The sequence below is a fragment of the Meriones unguiculatus genome, chromosome X (genome assembly GCF_030254825.1).
Source record: "Meriones unguiculatus strain TT.TT164.6M chromosome X, Bangor_MerUng_6.1, whole genome shotgun sequence".
NCBI classification, from domain to species: Eukaryota; Metazoa; Chordata; class Mammalia; order Rodentia; family Muridae; genus Meriones; species Meriones unguiculatus.
The window spans coordinates 32104277-32124622 of record NC_083369.1 but is presented as its reverse complement, the minus strand read 5'-3'; the positions used below and the strand labels follow the sequence as shown (position 1 = coordinate 32124622).

The following is a 20346-nucleotide window of genomic DNA, read 5'->3' as shown; positions in this document are numbered from 1 at the left end:
TGCAGTCCATGCTCAATGTTCTAGCAATGTGTGTATGTGTGTGAGTGTGTGTGTGTAAAGGCTATGCAGCCAAAATACCATCTGGCCAGACGGGCCCACCCACTGACTGTCTGGTCTCATTCTTTTCTATCAAGAGGGATGTGCTGGGAGGGGGGGTGGACACTGCACTGGAATTGGGAAGGTGACCTCTGGCTGTTGCTTTTCTTCTACTTTCACCTCACCTGTTTCCTGACAGAATCTACTCTCTCAAAGAGAGTAGAACAGAAATGTCTACAGATATGTGGGTGGGTGGATGTGTATAAAATTGAGGGTGTAGATGAATGAGCAGATGGAAGGGTGGGTAAGTGGTTTAGATGGGCTGAGGAATAAGTGGTTGTACAGCTGGAAAATAAATGCATAGGTAGATGGATGTGTAGCTGGATGAATAAATGAGCAGATGAATCAGTAAGTGGCTAGAGTATGGAGAAATGGAGACATAAATGGACAGATGGATATTTAGAGGGGTGGACAAATGGATAAGTGCCTGAATTAACTATATGGGTAGATGTATGGATTTATGGATAGGTTGGAAGTAAACTGAAAATGGGTAGAGTGGAATTATGGCTGTATAATTGAACAAAGGGGAGGGTAAAGTCAGATGCATACATGATAGTTGAAGCTATGGAGTGGTTGATAGATGGAGGGTTGGTTCATAGGGCTAGAGTGGCAAAGGGTAGGAAGATGAGTGGGCGGGTGACCAACTGGACAGGTGGGTATTTAGAGGGATTGGTAGAAGCCTTGGTTATGTGGTTAGAAGGATGTGTACACGAAAGAATGAATTACGGAAAGCAAGCAAGTGAATAGCACGTATGCATAAATGACTCAAAAGGCTAGGCAGTTCTATCTTACTGCACTATCATCACACACGTTTACTTACTTAAGACTTGGCATTCTGCCAGGCCTTACCTGTGCCAACCACATTTATATTACTTCAGTTAATGCACTAAAGGACACTATCAAATTGGGATAAGCCTATCTGACAACTGGGGAAACAGTCACCTGATCAAGGACACAGTAAGTCTGGCAAAACTGGGATTAGAACTCAGAGACTTATCCCAGAGGCAGTCAGTACCCAGAAGCAGACCCCACTATGGAGAAGTGTGATTTAAGGGCATTGGATACAGACAGATGAGAAGCCTGCTCTTTTTGGTAAGGAGCCTGCTGGTAGGGGATGGTATCTGGATTGCCCCCATCTGCACTCCCCTTGCCCCTCGTTTTGCATCCCCAAAGTGGAAGATGTATGAGCCCTACAAGGAAGTCTGTTTTAGAAGTTGGTCTCTGACCTATGCCCTCCTTCCAGAGTAGACTTGGGAGGCTTGGTCATCTAAAGAAGCGTCCCCACCAGTCCCTCCCTCCCGACATCTCCCCGCCTTGCCACAGCCTGGGGGCAGGGAGGGGACACAGCACTGCATCATTCCCTGTGGCACTCCGCTCTGGGGCCATTAACAGACGCCTCCCCATCGATTGGTTCTACTAAGTGCTGCTGATTCAGACGGGTGGGGGTGAGGGCCCCTGGGGGCAGTGGGGGTAAGAGCTGGGCAGAAAGAAGGGGGAGTCCAGGAAGTAGGAGGTGGGGAGAACTGGCAAAGTTCCCTGCCACCCCCATTTTCCAGATGACGCGACTGAGGCCCAACCAGCTTTGTAAGGAGGCGGAGTTTCCCCAGGGTCCCTCTCAAGCTGTCCTAGGGGAGGGGGCTCTGGGAACCACGTGGCCCCTCCCTGCCTCTCGCTTCATCTCCCGACAAGCTCCAGAGGGGCGGGGAGAGAGCAGTGGAGGAGGAGGAACTCGGGCAGCTCTGCAGAAGGGGCCAAGAGCTCCGGTGTGTGGTACCCCCAGCCTCAACGCTGTTGCTGCTGCTGCTGCAGCGAGGACACAGGTGAGGACAGCCCTGTGCAGAGTGGGAGGAGACCATCAATATCTCCGTCCTTATCTTTCCCTGGTCCGGTCCCCATGCCATAGTCCATCCTTGAACAGTCCCCATGGGTCCCACTGGACCTTGTCCTTCTAGAGCCTGCTTCCGAGGACCCCGCCTCCTCCCCCTGTCTCCCACCCTGCTCCCGCTTGTACCACCTTTCCCTCCTAGGCCTGGCTGTAGCTGCTCTCTTCCTCCTCCTCCTCCTCCTGCTACTGCTGTTACTGCTGCTGTTGCTGCTGCTGCTGCTGCTGCTTCCACTGCTGCTACTGCTGTTGCTGGGCACATGCCGCCAGCTCCTCGGGGTGTGTTTTCCTCGGACCTGCCCCCAACGGTGGGACCAAGCCTTCTCCTGCTCTCCGCTTCCAGCTTCCTGCAAGGATTCTGCAGCCCCTCTCCCAGAAGACACACCCAACTTTCTTCCAGTACCCCGCCCCCTCTCCAACCTATTTTGAGGGAATCCCCTTTCTCTTAGCACAGTCTAAGAGTTTGAGTTTCCCTTGAGTGCTTAGGGGGCTATAGCCAACTTTAGCACAGTTGAGTACCGGCCCTTTGGGATTCCCCAGACCTCCCTCTTTCTCACACAGAGCTCTTCAGATATGGACCAGGCTTCCTAAGCCCATCCAGGTAACCTCTTTGCCAAAATATCTCCCAGCCGCTTAAAAAGTAAGCCAGTCCCATATACTACTTTAGCTATCCCCCTTCTCAGTCCTCACTAGTGGATCTTCACCTCTTCTACCTTCTCTTGTAGATTGTAGACAACATTCTCCAGGCTATTCTTGGCAGCGCTAGCCACTCCTGAGGTACTTTTTAGCATCTTTACAACCTCCTGGCTCTTTAGCTACCTACCATTGAGATGCTCCAGTCCCCTTTCCTGATCTACAGGGGGGATCCAACCTGGGGATATTTTCCTGTAAGTCCTTTGGGTGTGGACAGCCCTTCGGCCTCTTTTAAACAGCCCTGGTCCCATCTCCCTCTCTCTGAATGCTCTTATTTATCTCCTCTCCAACCCAACTGAGGGATTACAGGCTCTCCTTTACTGGAAACTCTTGATCTTGAACAACTCCCAACCTATTTCTTGGTCCCTCTGAACACCTTTAGACATCCCACAAGAATGTGTTGACTCCTCTAGAATCATCTCAGTCTTTCTAGACCAGAGGATCCTTCTTGGTTCCTATAGCACTTCAACCCATTCTCAGTCCCTTAGAAAAATTCCCACCAAGGTCCTGTCTGTTGTCTCTAGTTCCCTCCCCTGGTTCCTCTTGGTCTCTCTAAACATACACTCATAACACACACACACACACACACACACACACACACACACACACACACACACACACTGGTTTTCTTGTCTGGGTAGCCCAAGGTCTCTCCAAGCCTCCACCATCCTGGAGATAGCCACATTCTCCTAATCACCACACCCCTAACTCTCTGTGGGCCTGGGGAGCTGCAGGATGGCGGCAGGTGTGGCCACATGGCTACCATTTGCAAGGGCCGCAGCAGTGGGCTGGCTGCCCTTAGCCCAGCAGCCCCTACCCCCTGCACCGGAGGTGAAGGCATCCCGAGGGGATGAGGTTCTGGTGGTGAATGTGAGTGGTCGGCGCTTTGAGACCTGGAAAAACACGCTGGACCGCTACCCAGACACATTGCTCGGCAGCTCAGAGAAGGAATTCTTCTATGATGCTGAATCAGGCGAATACTTCTTTGATCGTGACCCAGACATGTTTCGACACGTGCTGAACTTCTATCGCACAGGCCGGCTGCACTGTCCCAGGCAGGAGTGCATCCAGGCCTTTGACGAGGAACTGGCCTTCTATGGCTTAGTCCCAGAACTTGTGGGCGACTGCTGTCTTGAAGAGTACAGGGACCGCAAGAAGGAGAATGCAGAGCGCCTGGCAGAAGATGAAGAGGCAGAACAGGCTGGGGAAGGTCCAGCCCTTCCGTCAGGCAGCTCCCTACGACAGCGACTCTGGAGGGCCTTTGAAAACCCACACACGAGCACTGCAGCACTTGTTTTCTACTATGTGACTGGTTTTTTCATAGCTGTGTCAGTCATTGCTAATGTAGTGGAGACCATCCCATGCCGTAGCCCTGCGTTGCGGCCTACGTCAGAGCAGCCCTGTGGTGAACGCTTCCCGGTGGCCTTTTTCTGTATGGACACAGCCTGTGTCCTCATATTCACGGGGGAATACCTTCTGAGGCTCTTTGCTGCTCCCAGCCGCTGCCGCTTCCTGCGCAGCGTGATGAGCCTCATCGATGTGGTGGCCATCTTGCCCTACTACATCGGGCTTTTTGTGCCCAAGAATGATGATGTCTCTGGTGCCTTTGTCACTCTACGTGTGTTCCGGGTCTTCCGAATCTTCAAGTTCTCCAGGCACTCGCAGGGTTTGCGGATTCTGGGCTACACCCTCAAGAGCTGTGCCTCGGAGCTGGGCTTTCTCCTCTTCTCCCTCACCATGGCTATCATCATCTTTGCCACTGTCATGTTCTATGCTGAGAAGGGAACAAGCAAGACTAACTTTACAAGTATACCTGCTGCCTTCTGGTATACCATTGTCACCATGACCACACTTGGGTAAGTATAGACTTTGAATCGGGAGCCTTTCTAAACCATTAGGAAGGTTAGAACATGATCTCTACGTCTCTATGGTGTTGAGTATGAAACTCAGAATCTCACGTGGAGGCTTCACACATGTAAAGTACATGCTCTTCCTCTGCCTGACACCGTCCCCCCCTTTTGAGACAAGTTTGTTGTGCTGTGTATAGCCCAGGCTAGGTTCAAACATATTATCTGCCTCTACTGATCCCCAGTGCTGGGATCACAGATATATATCAGCATGCTTGGCCCCTTTACCTCCCTTTGAGCTCCAGTTTGTTAATCTGTACAAATTCAGAGAGCTGGGACTGGAGAAATGGCTCACTAGTTAAAAGTATAATACTGCTGCAGAGGATCCAAGTTTGGTTCCCAGCACCCAGGTTGGATGGCTCAGAACTGCTTGTAATTCTAGTTCCAGAGGATCTGATGCCTTAGGCCTCCTGGGCATTTGCACACTTTTGCATATACCTGCATGTAGATACACAATATATATAATTAAAAATAAGAATATTTTTGGTTTTTTGAAACAGAATTTCTCTGTGTAACCTTGGCTGTTCTTGAGACTTGTTAAGTAGACCAGGTTGGCCTTGAACTATCTGCCTGTCTCTACCTCCAGCATTAAAGATATGTGCCCCTATGCCTCTTAGAATGAAATCTAAATTAAATCTCTTAAAATAAAATTTAGGGGCCTATACAAATGGCTCGCTGGTTAAGAGCGCTTGCTGCTTTTGCAGAGGACCCAGGTTTGGTTCATAGCACCCACATGGCAACTAACAACTATCTGAAATTCCAGTTTCGGAGGATTCAGTGCCCTCTTCTGATCTCCTCTGGTACTGAATACAAGTGGTGCACAAATGTACACACAGGCAAAAACACAGGTATAAAGTAAAATAATTCAATATAAAAAATAAAATTGAGCTTGGTTGGTGTGGCACACTTTTAATCCCACCATCCTAGAAGCAGAGGCAGGTGGATCTCTGTGAGTTCAAGGCTAACCTGATCTACATAGTGAATTCCAGACTGGCTAGAGCTATACAGCAAGATTTTGTCTAAAAAAATTAGAGAATCCAGGTGTGATGGCTTTTTGTTTTCTAGGTAGGGTTTCTCTGAGTAGCTTTGGCTGTCCTGCACTGGCTTTGTAGACAAGGCTGACCTTGAACTCACAATAATCCACCTGCCTCTGCCTTCCAGTGATAACATGTCTTTAATGCCATCATTTAGGAGGCAGAGGCTGGCAGAGCTTTATCACCTTGAGGCCAGCCTGGACTACATAGCCCAGCATGGGAGTTCCAGCCCAGTGAGGCTACATAGCATAACCCTATCTTTAAAAATATGTAGAGATTTATACTTAAAATTTTCTTTTTTTTTCTTTGTTTCTTTTTTTTTCTTTTTTTTTTTTTTTTGAGACAGGGTTTATCTGTATATAGTCTTGGCCTTGGCTGTCCTTGGGTTCACTTTATAGACCAGGTTGGCTTCGAACAAGTGCTGGGATTACAGGCATACAAACACTTGACTACACTTAAATTTTTTATTCCCTCTCATCTCTAGCATACCTTAATTTTTCTGGGTCAGATTTCAGGAACTGTCTTTGTTGTGCTCTTTCTCTTCACACTTTCTCAGGGTTCTTCTCTTTTCTTTGAGACAATGTTGCACTATGTAGTCCAGGCTTGCCTGGATTCACTTTATAGTCCAAAGTGGTCTTAGACTCAAAAGCAATCTTCCTACCTCAGCCTCCTAATTACTTGAATTATGGGCATGAGGTTTATCAGTTTCCCTCTTTGTAGGTGGGAAATGATCACTTTAAGAGGATTCAGTGATACTGTGTGAGATCTCTGAATGTTCTTGACACAGGATACATAGGTATTGGCTTCCTATCACCATTTTTTTTACATTTTGAGGATTCAAGTCATATCTCTCAAACTTCTAGAATTGCCTGCTGTGTGGGCACTGCCTCTGGTACTTTGTGATTCTTTGATTTTTTTTTTGAGAGAGTTTTTTGTTTGTTTGTTTGTTTTTTGTTTTGTTTTGTTTTTAGATTTTACTTATTTATTGTTTATACAGTATTCTGCCTGAATGTGTGCCTACCCACCAGAAGAAGGCACCAGATATCATTTTAGATGGTTATAAGCCACCTTGTGGTTGCTAGGAATTGAACTCAGGGCCTTTGAAAGAACAGCCAGTGTTCTTAACCTCTGAGCCATCTCTCCATCCCCAGAGATAGATTCTTACTAAGAAGGCCAACCTGGCCTTGAAATCACCATCCTCCTGCCTCAGCTCTCTCAGTGCTGAAACTCTAGGCCTATGGCACCCACCTGGTTATGCCTAAGAGGAAACAGTTGAGAGAGATGCAGCAAATGGAATCACCAAGTTCTTGATGCTCTTTTCTTGTTTGAGAAGGAACATTATTGAGGATTGAACCCAAAGTCTCACCACAGTGTCCACAGGCTCTGCCCCACCTCTCATAGTGTTTTCTTTTGGGGCAGAATCTCAATTTGTTCACCAAGCTGTCCTTAGATTTATAGTAAACCTTTTTTTTTTTTTTTGCCTTTGTCTTCCAAATGCTGAGAGTATAGGCTTGTGCCACAAGCTGCAGGTTCCTCTTTGTCTCTTCATGATGTGTGTGTGTGCTTTGTATATATTTTTAAATTATCATTGTATATGTGTATGGTGTATGAGTGTCAATTTGTGCCTGTAACAGCATGCATATGGAGGTTAGAGGACAACTTTGAAGAGTTGGTTCTCTCCTTCCACCTTTACCTGTATTCCAAGGATTTAATTCAGGTCATCAATCTTGCATGGCAAGCTCTTTGCTGCTGGGACATCTTGTTGGTCCCTGTCATATGCATTTTTTACACAAGCCCTCACTATGTACCTCTGACTGTTCTAGAACTTGCTATGTAGACCATGCCGGTCTTGAACTCACAGAGATCCACATGCCCCTGCCTAAGTGCTCAGATTAAAGGTGTGCTCCACCACACTCTCACTGAGCCAGAAGCACATCCATCATTTACATGAGCTGATCAGTGAGCTTCACAGTTTACACCTATCTCTGCCCTCCAGAGTTGGGATTATAGGCACATGCCACTGGTTCAGCTTTTTACATAGATTTGGGAGATTCGAACTCAGGTACTCATGCTTGCATCCACAGTAGGTATTTTACTGACTGAGCCGTCTCCCCCCTCCCCTTACAGTGTTTTTATAGATGTCCTGCTGTGATTCTTGTCTAAATTTCCATCACTAGAATTAGGTAAACTATTCTATGGATTAGGTAGACTATTCTATGGATGCTATTCAGTATCCATAGAATGAATGGCTGAATTTGTTCAGTGCCTTAATAGAAGTATAAGTTTCTAAGAAGTAGAGATTAATTCTGGTCAGAAGTTCATGATTGGCTCAAATCAATAACTTATTGAGTGCTAGCAGTGAGTTGGCAGTAAATATCTCAATGCCTTTTGCCATATACAGTCCTCAGAACAACTGTGACATTAGGTGCTCATGCCTCAGAAGTGAGACATAGTCTGAAGTGACTTATTACGTAGCTAGCAATGGACAAGTTACAGAAGCTGTGGAGCAGAGTCCTGAATGCTTAGAATAAATGAAAAGGCCTGGAGACAAAGCTCAACTGATGGGAGTGCTTGCCTAGCATCCATGGAGTTTTGAGTTGAATCTTCAGCTCCACACAGTGGAGCAGGGTCGTAGGTGCATATAATTCCTGTACCTGGGAGGTGGAAGCAAAAGGATCAGAAGTTCAAGGTCATCCTCAGATACATAGTAATAGTAAATTTGAGGTTTGCCTGGGATGCATGAGACCCTGTCTCACCAAAGTAAAACACTAGAAACAGCACTATAACTCATAGGGATAAGAAACCACCATTTTAGGGTACAATCTAAGCAAAAGCCTAGAAGCTGAAGATTGCAGAGGCTGAATTTCTCAAATGGTCTTGTGGTTAGAAAAAAAAAAAAAAGTGTGCTTTACGTTCCTGGGCAAATCAACTATGGTTACTGAACTTTGTTTTCCTCCTTTGAGAAACTAGCCAGTAGTTGGTTCTTTTTCATCTCCGTGAGAGAGGGGTGGCTTGGAAAAGGCAGGGTAGTTTTGAGGCTCCTTATGTTTTATAGGAGGACACTTTCAAGGCTTTTTCTGGGGGGAATCAAAAAGGGTCCTTCCTAGAGAATATAGAGAAGCCAGCAAAATCAATAGAATACTCCTGCAATACCGAGCCTCTCATGTGACCTGTAGTGCTGGGACTTCCCCAGGAGCCTGTATTTATTCCTTGTTTTCCTTCTGCTTGGTATTAGATGTCCAGCTGATAGTGGTGCCCAATGTATAGCTTAGATGAGGGCAGCATATCTAGAAACTGAGGGCTGCCCCATCTCTCACTTGAGCCCTAAGCTGGGGACCAGAGAGGTCATGTTCCACATTTTGTCTTTTGTTTTGTTTTTAAGACAGGGTTTCTCTGTGTAGCCGTAACTGTCCCAGAACTTTCTCTGTAGATCACACTAGCTTCAAGCTCATAGAGCCACATATCTCTGCCTCCCAAGTGCTGGTCCTAAAGGCAGATGCCACCATGCCTGGCCATTGTCCACAGTTTGAAGATTTACTTTTTTTATACTTTTAAAATTATATGTGTGGTGCCTAGCGTATTGTGTGTATAGTGTATGGGTATGTGCATGTGAGTGCAGGTGTCCATGGAGTCTTTCCAGAAGAGGGTGTTGGATCCTCTGGAGCTGGAGTTTCTCATAGTAGTAAGCTGATTGATATGGGTGCTAAACTTGGGCCTCTGGAATTCCTAAACACTGAGCCATTTCTCTAGCCCCCATTCTCCAAACTTAAGTATAAGCTTAAGTATAAGGAACTGGAGCTGGGACTAGAGAACTGGCTCAGTGGTTAAGAGCATTTGCTGCTTTGGAGAACCTGGGTTCAGTTTCCAGCACTCCCACATGGTATGTCACAACTGTCTGTCACTCCAGTTCCGGGGGAGATGACACCCTCTTCTGGCCTCCATGGGCATTTGCTGCTCTCACAAAGGACCCAGATTTCCCTCCTAGTGCCCACATGGTGGATTACAATCACCCTTAACTCCAGTTACTGTGGATTTGATACCCTCTTTTGACCTATTCAAGCACCATACTTACATGTGTGCAAACACTCACACACATGAAATAGTTGAAGGAAGGAAGGAAGGAAGGAAGGAAGGAAGGAAGGAAGGAAGGAAGGAAGAAAGGAAGGAAGGAAGGAAAAGAAACTGAAGTTCAGAAGTTCCATGTGCTTGGCCATGTTTGCAAAGCTCATAAGGAGTGGGTGAATGGAGTGGGAGTACTAAACCCCTCTTCTAACCTTGACCTGCTTTCTGTCTTTCACAGGTATGGAGACATGGTGCCTAGCACCATTGCTGGCAAAATTTTTGGGTCCATCTGCTCACTTAGTGGTGTCTTGGTCATTGCTTTGCCTGTGCCAGTCATTGTGTCCAACTTTAGCCGCATCTACCACCAGAACCAGCGTGCTGACAAGCGCCGGGCACAGCAGGTAAACCTCATTTCTCTTAAGAGCCCTGGCATTACTTCCACCCTAAGCCTGTCTGCACCTGGGTTCAACTATCTAACGTTTTGTCTCCTCTGTGTAGAAGGTGCGCCTGGCAAGAATCCGATTGGCAAAGAGCGGTACCACCAATGCCTTCCTGCAGTATAAGCAAAATGGGGGTCTTGAGGTGGGGAGGGGCCTTCACTGGGGTTGAGGGGGAGGGGAGGGGAAGGAGGGGAAAGCGCTCATTGCCTGTTTTCTGCTCCATCTGTTCCAGGACAGTGGCAGTGGGGAGGGACAGGCGCTGTGTCTTAGGAGCCATTCTGCTTTTGAGCAGCAGCACCACCATCTGCTGCACTGTCTAGAGAAGACTACGGTGAGGCCAAACAAGAAGCTGCCTTGGCAGGAGGGAGGAGGTCTTCCTGACACCAAGCTTTTTCCCCTCACTGAGAAATCACATGATCCGTTTTTGGTTTGGTTTTGGTTTTGGTTTTTGGCTTTTCGAGACACACAGCGTTTTTCTGTGTAGCTTTGGCCACAGAGATCTGCCTGCCTCTGCCTCCTTGAGTGCTAGGACTATATACATGGGCCACCATGCTCAGCTACATGAAACTTTTTTTTTAAAAGGCTGAGTCTTGTGGCAGATACAGGTGACCTCTATATCTCTATGAGTTCCAGCCTGGTTTACATAGTGAATTTCAGGCCAGCTAAGGCTACATAGTCCTCACTTTGTGTCAAAAGAAAAGAAAAGAAAACCAAACAAAACAAAGAGGCTTCTAGGATGGGCAAGGAAAGGGGAGGGAGAGTGAGTTTGCTCAAGCAAAGGCCTGGAAGTATTACTCGTTTCTATGGCTTGGGGTATCCTGTGATCCTGCTTCCCTCCTGCCTACAGTGTCATGAGTTCACAGATGAGCTAACCTTCAGTGAGGCTCTTGGAGCTGTCTCACTGGGTGGTCGCACCACCCGTAGTACCTCAGTATCTTCCCAGCCAATGGGATCTAGCAGCCTTCTATCCTGCTGCCCTAGAAGGGCCAAGCGTCGAGCCATCCGCCTCGCCAACTCTACTGCCTCTGTCAGCCGCGGCAGCATGCAGGAGCTGGACACTCTAGCAGGGCTTCCAAGGAGCCCTGCCCCTCAGAGGTAAGGCCCTAGCTCACCTGTTTGACCCCCGGTTGGAAAGTGCAGAATTTGCACCATGGGTTTGAGATTTCAGGACTGCAGGCCTAGCAAGTCAAGCCCAATCCCAAATTCCTCTGCACAAGGAAGGGCCTTGAGTTTGTCTTGGAAACTCTTCATTTTTCAAAGTTTTAAAACAGGGTCTTGCTTTGTTTATAGACCAAGTTGGCCTCAAACTCCTGATAGTTCTGCCTTGGTCATCAAGTGCTAGAGTGCATACATTACTGTACTCTGCTCTTCATTCATTCTTTCAGATACTTACTGAGTATCATAAGTGGCATATTCCTATAGCCCTAGCCATTCAGGAAGCTAAGGCAGAAGGAATCACTTGAGCTGAGGATGTCACTCAATAATGAAACATTTGGTTAGTATGTAGGAAGCATTATGTTCCACACCACACACACACACACACACACACACGCACGCGCACTTGGGGTTAGGGGCATGGATCCTTGTGTCCTGAAACTTCCATTCTAATAGGAAAAGATAACTGAAGAAGAGACAAGAACACAGACTACATGTTGGGTCACACATTTGGGTTTTTTGGTTGGTTGGTTAGTTGGATGGATGGATGGATGTTCTTTTCAGACTGGGCATGGTGGTGCAGGCCTTTAGTCCCAGCACTCAGGAGGCAGAGACAACCCAATCTCTGTGAGTTCAAGGCCAGCCTGGTCTACATAATGAGTTTCAGGCCAGTCAGAGCAGTATAGTGAGGCCATGTCTCAAAAAGTAAATAAAGGGGCTAGATAATGGCTCAGAGGTTAAGACACTGGCTGTTCTTCCAAACATTCTGAGTTCAATTCCCAGCAACTACATGGTGGCTTACAGCCATCTATATTAAGATCTGGTGTGCAGACAGAATGTTGTATAAATAAATCTTTTTTAAAAAGTAAATAAAAACATTATCTTTTTTATGACTGGGAATGGAGCCTAGGGTCTAACAAATGTTAATTAAATACTGTATAACTGAGCTATGTGCAATCAGAGGCAGTTTTAGTAGTGTGGTCAAGAAAAGCTTTTCTGGGGCTAGAGAGATGGCTCAGTGGCTAAGAGCACTAGTTACTCTTGAAGAGGTTCTGAATTTGGTTCCCAGAACCCATATATGGTGGTCCTCAACCTTCAGTTCCATGGAACCTGATACCCTCTTCTGACCTCCATAGGTACCAGGCATGGATGTGGTGCATACATACATGCAGACAAAGCACATAAAATAAAATAATCTCAAAAAAAAAAAAGCCTTTTTAAAGAAATGAAAAGCTTTTCTGAGATGGTGTCTGAGTTCAGGTCTGAAGGAGGCAAGGAAGTAAGCTGTACATATAACTTCAGGAAGAGCTTTCCAAGCAGTGTTTAGCCCATGCAAATGCCATGAGCTGTCTGTACATTGGAGGTCTGGCAAGTAAACTGCTCTGGGCAGAGGAGTAAGTCAGGGACAAAGGGACAAAGAAGGTAGACAATCAGAAAGGAATGAGGCCTCAGTTTTCTCAGTTTTCTTCCTACTGTCTGTCTTTTTTTTTTTTTTAAGTGGGATTTCTCTGTGTAGCTCTGGCTGTCCTGAAACTTACTCTGTAGACCAGTCTTGCCTCTGCCTCCGGAGTACTGGGATTAAAGGCGTATGCCACTACTGCCTGGCTAATGTAGACTTTTTAACTTTTTGTCTGTTCAGTTTGGTTTTGATATAGGTTCTCACTAGGCTGGCCTCAGATTCAGCATCTGCCTGCCTAGCCTTGTGAGTGCCAGAATTACTGGTGTGTGCCACCAGTACCTGTTTCTAGTATAGACTCTTACAGTAATTTTGGCATTGTTAAGCCTAACAATAGAGGGACTAGGGAGATGGCTCTGTGCTTAAGAGTACTTATTGTAAGGGCATACCTTTAATGCCAGCACTCAGGAAGCAGAGGCAGGTAGATCTCTGTGAGTTCGAGGCCAACCTGGTCTACAGAGTGAGTTCCAGGACAGCTGGGTTGACACAGAGAAACCCTGTCTCAAAAACAACAAAACAAAATAAAATGAGTACTTATTGCTCTCACCAAGCATCTGGGTTCAATTCCCAATACCCACAACCACCCATAACATTAGTTTTAGGTGATTATATGCACTGTTCTGGTATTGTTGTGCACCAGGAATACACGTGGTACACAAACAAACATGACAAGTCTCTGGATTCAATCCCCAGCATCACACAAAATTATTTGAGTGTGTGTGTGTGTGTGTGTGTGTGCGCGTTTATGTGTGCTATGTTCAGGTACTTTGTATCATTTATTATTTTATTTGGTCGCTATCACAACCCAATAAGGTAAGGAACACTTTTGTTTCCATGCTACAAATAAAAGAGGGTTTTTACTGTGGTAAAAATGTGATTATGATTTGAGCCTAAGACAAGCTGACTCTGAAATGTGCCTCCTTTACCAAAACTGAGGATACAGGGAGAGCTTATAGAATACTACAAGGGACTAGTAGGTGCTTAATTAATGTGAAGACTGGTATGGCAATTACCAAGATGACTTTTTAAGAGTATTCCTTCTTTCCCTTCCCGGTTCACAGCCGCTCAAGCCTCAATGCCAAGCCCCATGACAGCCTTGACCTGAACTGTGACAGCCGGGACTTCGTGGCTGCCATCATCAGTATTCCTACCCCTCCTGCCAATACACCAGATGAGAGTCAACCTTCCTCCCCTGGTGGTAGTGGTGGAAGTGGTGGTAGAACCAACACTACCCTCAGGAACTCCAGCTTGGGTACCACCTGCCTTCTCCCTGAGACTGTCAAGATCTCTTCCCTGTGAGGAATGGGCCTGCCCATTCAGAGGGCCTTCTTTATTCTTGAAAACTCCTTTCCAAAGCCATATTTTGGGGAGGCAGAGAGGGGCAGACCTGGGGACCCCTTATGCCCTCTGCCAGGAACTATGCAATGGAGTTTCATGGAATGGCCTATCTGGTGAGGAAGTTGCTAGGGAATGGAAAATTTCCCTCAGTCCAGACAGTTTTCCTGGTGGGAGTTGAAACACTGAGACTCCATAGGCCCCTTGCCTCCTTGCCCCAGCATTCTGGGACTGGCTTCTCTCTCCTAGCTGGCCTCTTGCATGCTTCTCCCCTTGAGCCCTCAGAGACAGGTTAAAGCTTTTTGTAGCCTAACATTTGAGAGCAACTCTCTTCTCTTTGGTTGTGCAAGTTTGGGGGTTCAAGAGAACTCTTAACTTTCGTTTAGCCTCTAGTGGGCAAGGCCTTTGTCCTTCAACAGGCCCAGCAATCCGCAGATTTGGAAGCTTGGAATGCAACCACGAGCTGACTTAATGGCCTGTGGCCTCTTAGTAACCTATTACCATCCAGCTTTGGCTGAGGGGTCAGACTGCTTCTCCTAACACAGAGATAGGCCAAACACCACCACCCCTTTTCCTGGCTGCTAGAAGTGAGTTCCTGCCACCTGTCCTCTGCTGGGCCGCCAGCAAATTCTAGCAATTGCAGCTGCTGCCAAAACAGTACTCAAAGCTTCAGACCAATTTGCTACAGCATATACATCTGCTCTGATCAGATGGGCCACATCTAACTACTCTCTTTTCTGGGTTTTTGGGTTGGTCTGGAGTCTGGACCTGCTGAGATAAGAGACTAGCATCCTGCAAGAGCTGGGCTGGGTGTTGACATCATGGGCTGATTTCATATTCTTGGGCAGGAGTCCAGAAATGTTATGGGCAGAGACCTGGGTTGGTCCTGAACCCTGGGAGAATAGAAGAGACTTCTTGATTGCCTCCTTCACCCCTGTAACTACTTTCCACATTGTCTTCTCCTCCTTCATGGCTCACCTTCTGGATCTGTGTGCTCAGACTGAAATCTCTCATTATCTCAGGTTCCCTGTTTCTAGCTCTGTCCCTCTGAAGCTGTCAGTTGAAAAAGATGAAGTTTTCATCAGTCAATAAAACCTGAGAGATGTGGACTGAGAATCTACTGACTCTGGATTGACTTCAAGGGCTGGGTTCAACTGAGGGGTTAAGAAGACTCAACAGTGAAGGGACTGGTGTGGGTAGAGGTCTAGCAATGTATTCTTTTTTTTTTTCTCAAGACAGGGTTTCTCTGTAGCCTTGGCTATCCTGGAACTTACTCTGTAGACCAGGCTGGCTTTGAACTCAGAGATCCACCTGCCTCTGCCTTACAAGTGCTGGGATCAAAGGTGTGTGCCACCACCATCCAGCGTGATGTATTCTTGAATATGAGAAATGAAAGAGGGTGGATTGAAAAGTAGATCTCTGAAGGCAATGAAGCAGGCCAGAGGGTACTAAGACTATTGTACCTTGGATATTAACTTGTTTTGGGGCCTTCATTCACAGATGGAGAAGCCAAGATCTAGAGCAGCATGTAGCTACTTTAAGGAGAAATTTAAGCCCAAGCTTCCTGATAGCAAAGCCCTATAAATTTAGCCTTAATAAAATTATTTCTGAGTTTGGTGTATCCCCCTTCATCATGGATACCCCTGCATTTTCTTCTGGATACTGGCTACACCAACCTTGTATGTGTATGTGTGACTGGGCTCCGTAGAGAGCACTGAGAAGACAAATCTTGGATACAGATTGATACATTTCAGTCCTTAAGTGACAGAATCACCTTCTTTTGTGTCAAGTTGCTAATTTGAAGTAGAGACTTTTTTTTATTCACTTTCCATCATGTACTAGCACTAAGGTACAATGATGAACAAAGTGGCATTATTATATGTAATGTACAGAGGCAGACAGACAGTTATAATACAGTGTGGTAGAACTAATATTGATGAATTATAGAAACATAGATATCAACCTAAGAAACATATAGATGGTAACCCAAACTGTTCAGCATACAAGGAAGGAGTTGGAGTTCATCAGAAAAGAGGAAGGAACCCAGAGCCTTCTCTGCCACTGAGATAAATCCCCAACCCCTTGATACTGCACTTTTGATAGGTAATCTCAAAAGAGACAATGATTTTCAGGAGGTGATATGGTTCATAATGATCCATGTATGCCTAAACTGATGTCTTCCTCATAAGGAATTAAAGTCCAGGATCTTTCTGCACTAACATAGGTTCTAATTTATATAGCATTTATTCTGTGCCATGCACAGAACCAGACCATTTACTGGCATTAATTTCTAACACATAGAAATTATTGGTAATTTATTGAGTAGAGAGGCTTGAACAGGTAACTGACTTGTTCCAAACACTCAGACATGAAGGGCCAAGCTAATTAGCTAGTAGCATCCTAGCTGCGCAACATCAATGATTTTGACAACAGCACTGGAGGCACCAGCTGGTTAGTAAATATTCTCTTTCTGAATAAACTAAGGGTTTTTCTTGGGGGTGTGTTTGGGGGGGAATAAAGACTGTACCGCGCCTGTGCAATAGCCATAGGCTTGAGGTCAAAGTGAGGGTAAGAGGGCGGTGGTGACAGAGAAGGCGTGTCTTTTCGCCAAACACGCATTACCCATATGGCTCATGTCTGTCTAGCAGTTGGCCCATCTGAAGTGATGGGCAGCACGGCTGAACCAATCACCGCAAGATTACGTTTGTTGCCAGAATGAAGTAGGGTCTGCCCTTTCGGGTCTGCCGCTGAGTGGAAACGGAAGTGACGCCATAGAGGACAGATGCTGTGGGAATGATCTTTTCTAGTGAGCCTGAGTTCCAGATGGAATCCTTGAGAAGACTACCTTTGTTGTGCACAAGACAAACCATTTTGTTTGTTCACAGTACCGATGCCTGTGGGTCAGAAGCTTGGGGAAAATAAAGAATAGAATGGAACGAAGAGAAAGGCTGAGAACAAGGCTGCACTTTGAAATTTGAGTCGGAGGACACAAGAGGGAGCGCTCACCCCTGATTGGCTAGCGGGTGTTGTCAAGCTTTTACGCTGTTTCTGCAATTGGTCGGTGTCCGAAACTGCGACCGCGGCGACGATTTTGCTCACGTCCTTCCGTATGAGAGGCGGATCTGTGTCCTGTTACGCGTGCGCATAGCTCGGGAGGCCCCACCCTGTAGTTCAAGAACCTGCGAAGGGGCGGGACGAAGAGGTGCTTGTTTTGGTTGTGTTTCCTTTGAAGCCGAGTCCCGGAACAAGATAGCAATAAGCTTGGCTGGACTTGGAGGGAGAAAAGGCTACGACAAATTCATCTTTGTACCTTCCTATTGGACTTCACATCCGGGATCTCCTCAGGGCGTGACCTGCGTACTGCCTGCGGTTCTCGAACCGGGTACCCAGGCCTCGCTGTACCCATCGTGCTCCGCGCACAACAGTAGCCCCTCATCCGGGTTCTCTCCCGGCGTTCTTCGCGTCTGGTTTGCTGTGGGGTACTTGGCGGTGCCGCCATGACTATTCTCCCCAAAAAAAAGCCGCCACCTCCCGACGCCGACCCGGCCAACGAACCGCCGCCGCCCGGGCCACTGCCCCCTGCGCCTCGGCGCGGTGGGGGTGTGGGCGTGGGCGGCGGCGGCACGGGCGTGGGTGGAGGAGAGCGCGATCGTGACTCCGGAGTAGTGGGGACCCGTCCCCGGGCTTCACCACCACCTCAGGGCCCGCTACCGGGGCCGCCTGGTGCTCTTCATCGTTGGGCACTAGCAGTGCCTCCTGGCGCAGTGGCGGGCCCTCGGCCACAGCAGGCTTCTCCACCTCCTTGTGGGGGCCCGGGTGGCCCCGGCGGCGGTCCTGGTGACGCTCTTGGTGCGGCAACTGCGGGGGTGGGCGCGGCAGGGGTGGTGGTGGGCGTGGGTGGTGCCGTGGGCGTGGGTGGCTGCTGCTCGGGGCCGGGGCACAGCAAGCGGCGGCGTCAAGCTCCCGGCGTTGGCGCAGTTGGCGGGGGCAGTCCGGAGCGCGAAGAGGTCGGAGCAGGCTACAACAGTGAAGATGAATATGAAGCTGCTGCTGCACGAATCGAGGCCATGGATCCTGCCACTGTAGAACAGGTAAGGGCTGGAAGGTGAGGGGCAGGAAGAAACAGCGAGTGAGTCCACCAGACTGAGAAGGGACCCAAAGAAATGTTTGAGATTGGTCTAAGAAACCTAGGTCTTGTTGCTGGGCATGACATTCTTTTCTGGTGGTGGAGGCATGATGAAACCCTCATTTCCCCCAAGGGCTTAGTGTTTAGAGCCTTAAGTAAGCTAAGATACTTCAAGATGAGATCTGGGAGCTGTCTTGCAGCTCATATTTGTCAGCCCAGGTCCTGAGGTCTCATCTGCATGACTGACTTTGGGAATTCCCCAGGAGTCACAGGTAGGTTGGAGCCCTTCCTGAGAGGAAGATCTCAGGTCTGTCTGAGGGACTTTGGTTCAGTGACTTTAGAGCCCTTTTTAAAATTATTATTTTATTTTTAAAAATGTTAGAACAAGTCTTAGATTTCTTTTCCAAAGGACTTAACTAAGGTAATGTCCTCAGAGATAGGGCCTAAGCATACCTAAGAAACGTAAACCCTTAAAGAATTGGACTTTTGTCATGTAGGATGGACCCTTCTGTCCATTGCTGAGTTGACAGGACTGTTTACCAGTCATGCCTGCAATGTCTTTGGGAGTCCCAAGCCTGTGTTTGGAGACCTAGACCTCCATGTAGAATTGAAGGTTTAGAGTACACCCGCACACTCTTTAGATAGTGATTTCCAAAGTATCACTCCAGTGATGTGAAACTTTTTTCTGGGCGATAAATCCTCTACCTCGTAGGGACAAATGCCAAAGCCAATACCAAGTTCCAGGGGCTGCTTGTCTCCTTCTGAGTGGTATTAGTTTGTGTTTTCTGTCAGTGGCCTAAGATCTCTGTCCTTGGACATCAGGGATCTGGGTTTCTTCTCAGAGATGGGTTCTTTGCCTCCACCCCTACCGTTCTGTCAGGGACCTGAGCCTTTCGCAAATGAGTGAAACTCGGAACTGTAGACTGGTTCACAGTTGATTCTGATGTAAAGACCTTTTTGCTTTAGACTGGGCTTTTCTAGACTGGGCCTGTGGCCTCCTCAGGAGTATGCGACTTTTAGACATTTCAGGCACGAGTTCTTCAGGACACCTTCATTCACAGACTGCTGTCTGTGCTCTTGGGCTTCATAAATTCCCCTAAGGATATATGTCTTACCAATTGAAACTCACTTCAGGGATTCCACAACCCATTTTTTCCCATTCAGTGCCTCTGGACTTTTTTAATTCCCAAGGACCTGAGTTGTTAGTCTTACAGGAAAAGAACTCTCATGTCACTAAACACAGATTAAGTTCTTTACAAAAAACCTGAGACTCTCTCAGGAAGAGCTCCATCTCTTTCAGAGAACTCTTACCTACTGACTTTGCAGAGGAAGTACCAGAGTCTGGCTTGGAAACTATAGGCCCTGTCCAATCCCTGCCCTGGAAACTCCAGTCTCGGAACATGAGCAGAATGGAGACCCAGAGGTGATGTCAGTCAGAGGTCTCCCTTTAAGCATGCCTTCAGGGGCCTGAGACTGTTCTGTGAAGGATGTGAGGTTTTCCTTAGGAACAGGAGTCCCATACTTGGCCAGTAAAGACTGTTTCTCAAGGTAATATCTGAAGTTTCTCATCAAGGAACTTGATGTATTCTGATAGGACTAAGTCTTGGCGCCTTTCAATATCACATCAGTTGTTGGAGGGATTGTTCTGCACCTTAGGGCCTAAGACCTGAATCTTTTGGGGGCTGTCACCTTAGGACAAAATAAGTACCCCTTTCATAGGAGTAGGAACATAAGTCTCTTTGGGGGGGGCTTTTGAACCTCAGAGACATGGTTTTTTGAGGAAAATAGTTTGGTCCTCTTTGGGGTGGGGTCAGGAGATCTTTGTCTTGGAGACTGGGGCCTGAGTCCTTACTTAGGTATGCAACTCTCTTCCTACCACACCAGGTGATTCTTTCTCACCAGGGAGAGGACATGAAGTCATCTTCAGTATGGCCAGAGGCTTCTTTCTTTGGACAGAGAACCTGGGTGTTCTGGTATAATACTTCCTTATCCTCAGGTCAGGTCCTGGGACCAGAAGCCTGAGGCATCCCTTGAACTGGTAGATATTCTTACCATATTTCAGTTGTTGTTTCCTACTTCTAGGGTTCTGGAAATTTCTGTCACATCCCATATCCTTTTGTCTCAAATTTTTCTATTTTACAGGGGCCAGAGTGTGGTCTC

The 20346-nt window shown here is 47.2% G+C and overlaps 2 protein-coding genes across 19 annotated transcripts in view; both read left to right on the top strand.

Moving 5' to 3' along the window:
* The first annotated feature begins 233 nt into the window (after positions 1–233).
* Kcnd1 (potassium voltage-gated channel subfamily D member 1) lies at positions 234–15176 on the top strand. Of its 10 annotated transcripts, none has more exons than XM_060374930.1 (9): positions 234–1916; positions 2540–2579; positions 2704–2755; positions 3406–4527; positions 9913–10075; positions 10173–10256; positions 10347–10445; positions 10962–11209; positions 13787–15176. In XM_060374930.1, the coding sequence occupies exons 4-9, from the start codon at positions 3407–3409 to the stop codon at positions 14022–14024; spliced, it is 1953 nt and encodes a 650-aa protein (XP_060230913.1). In that variant the 5' UTR covers positions 234–1916; positions 2540–2579; positions 2704–2755; position 3406; the 3' UTR covers positions 14025–15176. The 10 variants fall into 10 exon arrangements, with proteins under 10 accessions (XP_060230913.1, XP_060230908.1, XP_060230915.1 ...); XM_060374925.1 differs by lacking the exon at positions 2704–2755 and adding an exon at positions 2124–2257; XM_060374932.1 differs by lacking the exon at positions 2704–2755.
* A 2146-nt stretch (positions 15177–17322) lies between these two features.
* Otud5 (OTU deubiquitinase 5) overlaps positions 17323–20346 on the top strand; it is a 31231-nt gene continuing 28207 nt past the window's right edge. Inside the window, exons 1-2 of one of the 9 annotated variants that reach the window (XM_060374935.1) lie at positions 17325–17909; positions 18039–18151. In XM_060374935.1, the coding sequence (XP_060230918.1) occupies positions 17558–17909; positions 18039–18151 (465 nt within the window). In that variant the 5' untranslated portion in view covers positions 17325–17557. Of the gene's footprint in view, positions 18152–20346 lie in introns of all 9 variants that reach the window. The other 8 variants (XM_021658585.2, XM_021658587.2, XM_021658581.2 and 5 more) reach the window with 8 other exon arrangements.

What these genes read in the sequence shown, in the direction of transcription:
- Kcnd1 (XM_060374925.1), top strand. An exon ending in GGCTTCCTAAGCCCATCCAG is followed by an intron (nt 2,580 to 3,405) that starts GTAACCTCTTTG and finishes GGGGAGCTGCAG; the next exon opens with GATGGCGGCAGGTGTGGCCA. An exon ending in ACAAGCGCCGGGCACAGCAG is followed by an intron (nt 10,076 to 10,172) that starts GTAAACCTCATT and finishes TCCTCTGTGTAG; the next exon opens with AAGGTGCGCCTGGCAAGAAT.